The following is an 11,219-nucleotide window of genomic DNA, read 5'->3' as shown; positions in this document are numbered from 1 at the left end:
ATGAGCTGTGGGTAACAGAAAACTCTTCTGAAGTCAAAGCATGGGAGATGAAATAACTTTTCACGGGCTTTGAAACAGAGTAATGGAATGAAGAACTGTTTGTAAGCAATTTTATTCTAACAATACAGTTTTGATTTTGATTGACATACAATACAGGTTTTAATGCAGGTGAGGCTAGCATTTACGTGTTAAATACTTCATATCCTATGTATTAAAAGGTTTAAGGTATTCAAGGATTCATGTGCAGAATATTGCTTTTAAATTTTTTTTTAACACGCTACCAAATACCCAAGCCAAGATATATGGTATGGGAAAATTGAAAATATTAAATTTTATAAAACAATGTCTAAATTTTTCCAGTATTTATCTCAAGGATTATCTATCTTGACCTGGGAGAAACTTTTTTATTCTACAAATTTAGCTTTTCTATTAAATATATTTGAATAAATGCTTCAAAGTATATGGCAAATCATTACCTGTTTTTGTATCTATTATATTTATATTGCTTGTACATATTTTTTCAGGGCCTCATATGTTGATTTCTGGAGGATATAAATTTTATCTGAAGTTTAATTGGCCTTTTATAAGCACCATAGATAATGATGCCCAACAGTAGAAAAGATCAGGAAAAAATCATTGTACTTGACCGTATTTCTTGGACATATTTTCATGCTGGCTTTAAAACCATTCTAACTTCTAAACATAAGATATCCACAACCTATTTTATATAAACTTCCCCTTTTCCCCTTTCATCCTCTATCATCCTTAAGAGACTTTCAATCCTCACATTCTTCTCTTCTGACTCTCCTACATACAACCCTGCAACAAAATGACCTTTTGTAAAATTCCAAAGGGTAAGGAATCTCCAAGTGGGGTGAGCCAAACTATCATTTTATCTCTTCCAGAAAGAGATTTCATTTCATGCTTTAATTTTGGGCCAACTGACCTAGCATTTCAGATTTTTAAAACCTTTGGCAACTTGCCTTCCTGGGCTCATCTAAAATATTCTCTCTACCCCTCCAACAGATTTTTCTCTTGCAAGTCTAGGGGAGAAAAAAAATGCAGTGGGAATAGTGTGGGAAGGAAAAGTGTAAGGACATACAGTTGACACAAATCTAAGTTTTAGCCTTTGGGCCTTTTGAGTCATTAGGTCATCTGGGGAAAAAAGAATCATAAACAACCCTCCCCACAACCCCTAAAAAAAAGTCACCATAGAGAAGGGCTCTCTTTGATGAAGTAAGGTGAAAGTCTCTCGGGACACCGTGGATCAAAAAAAGGGTAAATACAGAGAGAGCAAATCTGAACAGTGTCTTCTAATTCCAGATGACTTTCACTTCAGCACTTCTGTAATCTGGGTTCATGGGTTCCTTTATGCTTTAGACAACATTTTTGGAATCATGAGGAGAAAATATTTAAAAAATTAAAATCTGTGCGTACCAAAAAATTCACTTTTAAAGGCTTCTCTGATAATTTTCTCGGATGAAATATTTCTGGGATATGCCTATCTTCTGGGGTAGGTAAAAGGGAAAAAACAGAGGTGGAGGAAAAAACAGACACAGATAAAGGAAGGTGGGAAAATGTTATTTGTTGAAGCTAGATTATGTGCATATGGAGTTCAAAATACCTCTCTACTTTTGCATATACTGTATTTGAAAATTCCTCTAATTTCAAAAAGGTAAAAAGGTTATAAACTATGATCCATAATTTTATCTTTAGTATAAATCCTTTAAAAATATGTATGAAATGGAGTATTATTAATTTTAGCTGTTGATTAGAACCACTTTGTTTTTCCTTGCAATAGGTTTTCTGTTCTATTCAAAAGGATGGGTGCAATTGTGTAATACACATAGGACCATAAAACTACACTTATGTATATCCTGTCACTTTTTTTCCCAAGAGAATTTTACTCTTTGGTATGGTCCCCATGTTCCCTGTCTCTCTCTCTCTCTCTCTCACACACACACACACCCCTTATTCTCAGCAATGGAAAGGAGGTGTGCTAGAGTATCTCGTATAATTCAATAGACAGGCTAATTTTATAGAAAAATCTTACATAGTGCTACATATAAGTAATGAGTTAATGGGTGCAAATTTTTACCTATTTTGAGTTTTCCATACCATCAAATCTCCTGAAACAGCTTATCTCTACAGCATCAAAGTTTATCTTGAATAGTTATACTCATCATATCTTTTGAATGTACTTAAAAAATGCTTAGAGTTGGAATTAAAATAATACAATCAATAATTACCATTTAATGGGCATTTATGCTACAGGCCCTATGACAGTATTTTCATATATACTGTCTTTCCTTCCCCACAGCAATGGTATGAGGAGGTATCATCACTATCAATACATCTGAATGAGGGAGGTTAAAAAAAACCCAATGGTAATGGGTAGAAGAACTGTCTGAATGCAAAGCCTATTTGTTGATAATTATACTGTGTGCATGCATGCGTATTGTTTCCAAAGGATTAAAAAAAAAACTTAGAAACATTGTATTCAGCAAATCTGAGGTGTGAGTTTATATTTAGGTAACACTCTTAATGAAATCGCTTCCACAGTTTTGTCCTAGTTGAGGGAAAGATGGTGTGTTCTGATCACTTGTCCCAGGAGGGCACCCCAGAAGCGTCCATCCCAAGTGGCGTATTGAAGCATATCCTCTTCTACTGGGCTGGTCACCACCCTGCACTTTTGGAAAAACCACCCAGGCTGTCCAGGCAATGGCAAATCACAGGCAAACACAGTTTAGGGGGACACATCATTCGATGTTCTAAAATAGTTGAAATATCTTACTTTTATTAATATTTTTCCTACTGTTTTTAGTGAAAATGGTACATTAAAGGCACATACTCTATGGCCAGTAGTGTGAACATAAAGAAATATATTTGAATAATATCTTTAAAATATTTCAAAGTTTTATTAAATATTTTTATTCAGTTTTAAGATCACAGTTAAAGTACTTTAGCATGTTATACACATGACTTACATGTGCAATTTTTAGAAATATCAAATTAGGTATAAGATTTTGAAGAAAGAAATTATATAAATGTGTATATTGACTTTTACTACACATACATCTAAGAAAGCAATAATTCTGTTGTACCATTAAGTGGAAATCATTTATTACATGGCATGTTTATACCAACTCTAAAGAGAACCAAGCCAATTTCTGAAAGCAAAAAAAAACAAAAAACAACAAAAAAAAACATATGAGCGATTCAGTCATGCTGAAACTGTCAACAGACTTTAGACCTGGTGGTCAAATGAAGCTGTGGTTAATTTATGACATGTGAGTAAGCAATTCAAACCTATGAGAAGAGTTTATAATCTGGTATGTGGAGTCTCAGGTGATTTTATTCTTTTTCTGACAAATTCCTGAGAACAAGAGACTTGTTTAGTGCTAATGAAATGGAAAAAACATTGCTGAGCCAGTTGCTGAGCTCCAGATGGCAAACCTTCCCTACCCCCCGTTCCACGGCTCTTAGAGCTGAGGCACTCATGTGAGGAGTCAGGGGACGTGAGCCCACCCATCTGGGGGGCCACAGAGCAAAATCAGTGTTAATGCATGAACATGCATGTCTCTATGATTTAGGTTAGCGCTTGTGAGGTAAGATTTGCATTGTGGGTGGAAGAGTTTTGAGGCATTGAATTAGATCCTTGTTACTCAGTAACCAGCTCTGGCCCAAGTTATCAGGAAATCTTTGGAGGGAGTAGTAATGTTCACAATAACCAGTTCTGTGCATAAAAATCAATTTAAGGGCATGATCAGTTTTGACCGCTGACTGCAAAAAGAAAACAGCGGCCACAGAATTTTCAACCACAAGGTTTCCTCTCTCAGTTTAACAGTATAAATCATACCACCATAGATCAAATTTGGCCAGAAGAGGAACCTCTGTTTTTTGTTTTTTAAAAAAGATGCACATTTATATATTTGAAGGAAAGGGTAGCACATACAGATGGGGATTATGAGGAAGTCAAATACATTTGTCTTTTTATTCATGCTTGTTGTTTCTTTGTTCTGAAATATAAGGAAGATAAGGTCCTCAGTGAAATGAACCAAGTTGTTTAATATAGAGTATAATAAACTTAGCTATCACTTCCAAACGAAAGCAAAGCAGTCCATCAAACCCTGAATACTTCGCCAGACACATCTGGTAAGATGAACTGAACAACAGCTTCTTTTCAAATTGTAAGTATGCTGTTAGTCAATCTAAATCAGATAATTTTTAAAAATCCAAAACTCAGAACAAAATCCAAATCTAGTTCTTTGGGAATGCTTGTATAAACAAAAGCAACATCTAATTAACAATTAGTATACTTTTTATAAGGTGCAAAATAAGGAGCTATTTGGGAAAGCTAAGTTTTAATTTCTACCTAGCAGTCACTCTGAATACTTTATAGGTCAAATGTAACAATAGCATTTGCTTCTACTGCCCATTTTCAGCAATACATTGTTCTCTCTGGAGGAGGCGGTTTGTGAAGTCAAAACACTGCAGTGGAAAATAGTGGCACTGAAGGTAGAAGCAAAAAAGGACAAACTTTTGAAACAGGACTTACTGAAATGAACTTTTAAAGCCGAGGTAGCCCATTAGGATTGGCCTTACATGAGGGCTCTGTGGAGCAGTGCAATCGAAGGTGAATCTCCTCAACAGCATCACACCCCGCGACATCCCCTTTACAAATGATGGATCCAGGCCTCCCGCAATTTCCTTCCTTTTCCCAGATGAAGTGGTGGTGCTTCTCCTTTGCTGTGTGGAATGCCATCCTCCAGCCTCCAGCTGCTCGTCTTCAGAACACTTACAATTCATACAGTAGTTTTAGCAGGCAGCATGGTCCCACTGCTTCACATTAATGTCAAATGCCAAACTTGGAACAGAGCTTTTTGGTATTTCCCCTCCCCTCCCCGCCTTATAAACAAAACATGGCATTCAGTTTTCAGCTTACTCCTGTTCTGTAGCAATGTGTAATTAGCTTGAGACTTTACATAGGTGCAAACATTTCCATACACTGAGCCAAAGACTGCAGAGTGCAAACAAAATTTTATCTGACTTACAGTAGCATCTGACTTAATAAGAAAACAAAAGGATTTGAACACATTGGATTCTAAATAACCAGACCAGTTCAGATGCTCCTTTTTGTTCATAGTGTTCCATCATTATTTTGTTTCTCCAGCAATTTTAGTGGCAGGAAGTATAATCACACTGCTAACGTTGGAATTATTTTAACACGCTTTGGGACACGGCATCGGGAGAAAGCTCGTCTGACAGAATTAAATAAATACATTTCTGATATTTGTGGGGAAAATGACTATCGGAATTACAACAGTAGAATTTATCTTTTAAAAGGGGTTTTAATGAATTAACAGTTTTGATCTAAAATCTGGGAACTAACCTAATTTGGGGACAAGAACCTGTATTTCCAATGTGGCTGTGGGACATTTCTCTTTTTCCTGATCTCATATACAGTACCCAAACAAATAAAAACTTTAAGGATGTCTTACAGTATTTTTTCTTTCACTCAGCTTCTTAGAGCTGCAGCTTCAGTTACTATAATATACTCTACACACTTCAAAATTACATAGGAAATACCCAGAATAACTAAATAAATAAAAGGCTAAAGAAAACTGGAACAGTACTGCGTCTCCATCTGAGACGAAATCTTCTACTTCCAGCATCGCAGAGAAGGGCTAGGACAATTTTTTTTTTTTCAAAAGATTTATATACAGGCTTGAATCCAGAAATTAAGGTTAAAAGCATAAATATTGATAATTTCAACTAAATTCAGAATGGTTTCAGAAAGATATGATACAACAATTTAGAATAAAACAAAGCAGAAGAGCATCATATTTTGGTTTGCTTGAGATATATATAAGGTGCAACAACTTCTTCTCTTGAGGATGCTGTGGGACAAATGTTAGTGTAGATGGTATCTGCTGGCAGATTAAAGTACACACTATAGCAATATGATTTTCCAAAATAAAAAGAATGAGAGAAATGAAATGAAAATGATAACGAGGGGTGGGGAGGAGAGCACTACATATTGGTCTGAAATATTTGTGCTAACAAATGTTGTTACCAGAAAATAACAACACTCCTCTCCAGCAGATTCAGGGCACAAGAAGCACAATTACTGAAATCAAGACTTTACTCAGAGAATCGACAAGGTGAGTCTAAGGAACTATAAAGCTTTGCAGGATTTCTGCTACTCTCGGTGCCTAACCGCTTAAAAATTAAGCATTTCTACAAAAAGGTTTGTTTTAAAGTATCTGAAAACAGTCATCTCCAGTAAGTTGCCCTCCCACCCCCAACCCTGCCTAAGGGAAAAGCCACTGAGGTTTAGGAAAAGCAGATCAAGTAAGATATTAATCACATAGAAAAAAGTAATCTTTTGTTTTGCTTTTTTTTTTTAAAAAAGGTCCCATGAATATACAGCAGTCTCTTAAGGAACTCTAGTGAAATGTAATTGGAGGACTGAAGGAGGGTGCTCTGGCAAAAATAGATCTATTCTAACGTGTTCTATAGAATAACAAGTACCATTGTCAAGGTGCATGTTCTGCACCATACAATTTTTGTTGTTGGTTTTTTGTTTTGGATTTTAGCTAATTATAATCTTCAAATCACTGCTAGCGAGTGGTCCAAAACTCCAACAGCCACCAACATCGGGACCCAGCAATTTCCAACATTCACTTTTTGTTTTGAAATTTAGAAAATATTAATAAAACAGCATCATAGTAAAAATATTATGCTAAAGTCTGGAACTGCTCACTTGATTTATTCCTATATGAATGCGGTTAAGCTGTAACTTCTGATTAACCTTTAACTAATTCCTTCTTCCTCCATCCCCACCAGGAATATGCATTTTTGAGTAATCATTCCGATGCTTTGCTACCCTCTTTACCTGCTTTGGAAAAAAAAAAAGACGAAAAACCTCTATATTTTTTTCAATCCTGTTAGTATGTTGTACATATTTTCCAGCACCGGAACTGAAGTAATATCTACAACCATGAGAAGCTAAGCCTAGTATGAATAGAGTCATTTTTTGTATGGCTATTAAGTCAAATTACAATTAGAAAAAAAATCATTACAATTCAGTCAAGTATAAATAAGAAAGCTAGATAAAACCATGTAAACTGTCACCATTTAGAGATCTAATTCAAAAGCTTCAAACTCGAACTAGCACTGTCAAAATTCCGCCAGTTTGAAAACCATTAAAAATTATTGCTGGAATCCAATAATTAAAATTTGGTAGTTTGTGCTGTGACGCAAGAGTGGGGAAATACTTTGTGCTATAGAACAAATACCCTGTAAAATCTGTAGCCTCAGACTAATTTTGATTTATCACTTTGCATCTGTTGCTAGGAAACAAGACACTGTGAACGTCAGGTGGTTAAGTCAATATGTTGAATGTTCTAAGCCAGTTAATCCACTTGGCGCTGGCGTATGTATCGTTGGTTTTATGTTCAAAAGCAACAAAACACAAAAAGGAAACAGAGACTTGCAGGTGGATCTATGACTGAGAGTCCCACTCTGGTCAGGCATACCTCCCTCATCATTGACTCAATACCTCCTAAACAACACAAACTCAAAATGGCTCTAAAAACCTGCAGTGCCAATTAGGCTGTGCATAGCAATTGCAACCCGTCCAGTCAATCTGTGATGGATGTAAAAGGTCTGTAGTTCCAAGTCCACATGAAGTAAGTGTCTTCAATGTGTTTAGAATAGTGAAGTAATACTAAGGTCACTTCTGAATAATATTTTTGTCTTTTTTTTTTTGTTTGTATGAACAATCCATTGGTCACCTAGACCCCTGTGTAAAAATAAAAGAATCCTCAAGGCATGAAAACATCAGTAATCTGTAATCTGCAGGACTCTTCCCCTGTCTGGGAAAATATTTGCCACAATTTGCCTCAAGCAAATTCTTCTTGGTCACTCAAGGCTAAGAAAAAAATTCAGATTGTAAGAGTTGTAATTTTCTCTCTCTCTCTCTTTTTTTTTTTTTTTGCCAGCAAACTACCATTCTGGTGGCAAATATAAAAGTGCAGAATATATGGACCACGAGGCCGAGCATACACCACTAACAATGGTACATCTGCCTGCCCAGGCTGCTTGGGAGTCTCTGGAACAGGCTTTTTAATATTTATTCTACAATATAAATGTAGGTATAACCTATTATATAAACCATCTTAGAACTTAAATCTCCATGTACAAAAAAGACTAAGAATATCTAATAATAACTAGTGCAGTGCGTCAGTTTTTGTTTTTTTGTTTTGTTTTGTTTTGAAAGAATAACTAGGTAATATATGAAACTAGTTTCACACTCTCTGGTTGGTAAAAGAGATGCTGGATGAGCTACAGTAAAGGCAGCCTTTTACCAAGTTACCACCTATTACCGTCAAAAGCCTTCAATAGAAAGCAAAGCTCCAGGACCATTCTGTTTCTGCTCAATATCAGACAGATAACCTTACCCTCAAATATTCTGGGTTGTGAGAGAACAAAGTGGCCCAGGATGCTAACTTCTGCTTCAAGTGAATCTGGGCCGTGTGGGGCAACAAGCACTTGTTTGCAGTCTATATTTTCCACCACTTGGACTCACTAGCATCCCTCGGTAAAGACAAGGCTAGGATAGTAGGTAAAGCACAATGTTTTACAATGAAAGGGCGCTTCACTGGTCAGCGCAGGAAATAAGTACAGGAGCCTGTGGCATTTCTTTTGGCTGTCCATCATGGGTGAGCGGAGTTGACCTCTGACCTCTGTAAAATAAAAGGAAGAAAACAGTCACTTATTCAGCATATGTTATTAGAGACAGGAGAGGACGATGAATAACAGATATGTTCCAATATCTTGTTTAACAGTTACTGCTGTTACTTACGTCATTTGATGAAAACTGTTTTTGCTTTAGAGTTTTTTCTTTTCTGTCCCTTTCCTTATTTTTTTTCCCCTTCCTCCTTCCCATTCTGTCTCCCTTCCCAAGATTTCATATCTGAATTCCCCTCATACAACTCAACAGCATATCCTCTGACCTCAAACAACTAACCACTTCCATTTGGAAGAGATGAAATTTAAAAACAGATTTGGGGCAACTCTTTAAGAAGTGGGAAAATTTCAATCAAGGACTGGGGTTCTGGGACAATAACTTCCCTGTTGATCCATTGATATTAAAAATGACACATTCCTTTTCTTGACTTGCCTGAAGGGAAAGTTCTCCTATAGTAATTTGTAACCTTCAGGTAATATAGTGATAATAAAAGCAATGAGTCTGGAAGAGAAGCAGAGATGGACTGTGACTCAAAAAAAAAAAATTAATGAAGAAACAATAAACAATAAAACTCTCTGAACTCACATGCACATGGACAGAGAGTGTTTAGAGGAAGAAAACAAGTACTGATGCTGGATTTTAGATTTTAACAAAATCTACCCTAGTTGGGCCAAAATCAACACACATGGAGGGAGAACTCCAGACAGGACTAGAAAATTCATGGAAATTTCCATCATTTGGATAGAACCTAGGCCAAACATAGCTGATTTTTCATTCAGCTTTTGTATAATTAGTAGTAAAAATAAAATTTACTTCATGGTTATGAGAAAACTATCCAAAATTCTTGGTAATTTCTACAGAGCTTCTCATTCTAAAAAGAGAGGACTGGGCACTTCCTTGACATTTTCCAACAGGCCTACCAATCCTAGAAAATGCACACTCGCTGCTCTGCAACCTACAATGGTCTGTAGTGCCTAACACTGCACTGAAAATATGTGATGTATCAGCAATGTTTTCATTGGGTTGACCTTTCAATATCGTATCTTCTTCAGAGTACACAGAACAAAAGGAGCTATTTCAAGATTTAGCTTATGCCTGCTCTATAACTACACTCAAGTTTCTCTTGATGCACAAAAAAGAAAAATAATGTAGACAAATGACAACATTTGGGGGTTTCAGAATGAAATGATCACTTAATAGCCCAAGATATTTAGGATTTTAGAAAAGCAAAACATTTTAGAATCAAACCTCTGGATTAAGCTATTCACATGTGGATGTTATAGATACCACCTGTTCAATATGTTCAGCTCTTTGTTCAAGAAAGATGAAATTAAAATGCTACTTTTTACTTTTAAGATATTAAAAGATCCAAAAGAATTTTAATAAGTATTAAAAAAGGAAAAGAAACAAAAGTAAAAGACGAAAAGTGCAATGTAAAAAAAGATGGCAAGAAAGAGAGAGAAATTGGGGTGAAAGTCCAGCTAAATCAATGGAAAAAGGAAAGAAGTCAGAATCACAGTGGGAGAGCATGACGTGCTGCAACTGATGATTCTAGCTCCCAGAGGAAGGGTCAGGTGAGATTCTTCATGATTTTCTCTGACATGACTGAAGCTTTCCTTTGGCAGTATGTGAGATATGGAGTTCAAATCTTGACTTGGGCACAAATTGGCTGTGTGCTCTTGGCAAGTTAATTAACAGTCATTAAAATGGGAATAAAAAGGCCCACTTGGGAGGGCTAATTTAACTTCTAGTAAATAAACTGGTCTCTTCACAAAGGTTTGCTACAATTCTCTATTTTGTGCATTTTGTAAAACTGTCTAAGTTAGGTTTCTGAACCTAATGTTAGATTTTTTCATGGCATGAGTGCAGGTAATATATTTCCACCCCTAACTCCATGGGCCACCCTTTAAACTATGAACCCAGTTGATGCTGAAGTAATGCTTAATTCATTGGTATGCAACCCAGGTTCAATTACAGTAAGCCTACAGGTAGAAGCCTGGGGGTAGATCTGCTTTAACAGGTAAGGGCTCAAGTTACAGCTAAGACTCTCCAGGGTGATCTGTCCTTCTAGCTATTAAGAACGCTAACCATTTATTAGGTTGATGGTAAAATTCTAGTAATCATTACCATTCTTTCTAATGGAAGGTTAAAAAAAAAAGAAAGAACCTTTACTCACATTATTTTTCTATACCTGCTATCTAACTTAGGCAGTTATACTTCAGAGACTATCTCATTTATTCATTCACCCACTCATTTGTTCACTTATCAATTGTTGTAACAGGAACTCAGCAAGCTGGTAACACAGAGAATAAAACCACTGTTTTGCTTTCAAAACATACTGAAAGTAGACAGAAGCATCGACAAATCAATACATCCCAATGTGGTCTGAGAGAGGCGTGAGTATAGCACGCAGGAGCAACAAGAAGCACACAGCCTAGGGCATCAGGAGGACTGAGAGAAGAGG

The 11,219-nt window shown here is 36.2% G+C and overlaps 1 protein-coding gene across 15 annotated transcripts in view; it reads right to left on the bottom strand.

The window, feature by feature from the left end:
- Window positions 1-2,898: 2,898 nt before the first annotated feature.
- BBX (BBX high mobility group box domain containing) overlaps window positions 2,899-11,219 on the bottom strand; it is a 274,443-nt gene continuing 266,122 nt past the window's right edge. For 8 of the 15 annotated variants that reach the window (XM_017955102.3, XM_017955106.3, XM_017955108.3 and 5 more), the window contains one exon: window positions 8,542-8,750. In XM_017955102.3, the coding sequence (XP_017810591.1) occupies window positions 8,663-8,750 (88 nt within the window). In that variant the 3' untranslated portion in view covers window positions 8,542-8,662. Of the gene's footprint in view, window positions 8,751-11,219 lie in introns of all 15 variants that reach the window. The other 7 variants (XM_009199573.4, XM_009199592.4, XM_021934006.2 and 4 more) reach the window with 1 other exon arrangement.

Source organism: Papio anubis, chromosome 2 (assembly GCF_008728515.1).
Source record: "Papio anubis isolate 15944 chromosome 2, Panubis1.0, whole genome shotgun sequence".
Taxonomy (NCBI): domain Eukaryota; kingdom Metazoa; phylum Chordata; class Mammalia; order Primates; family Cercopithecidae; genus Papio; species Papio anubis.
Note: the sequence above shows the minus strand (reverse complement) of the source record. Positions and strands in the feature narration are given on the sequence as shown.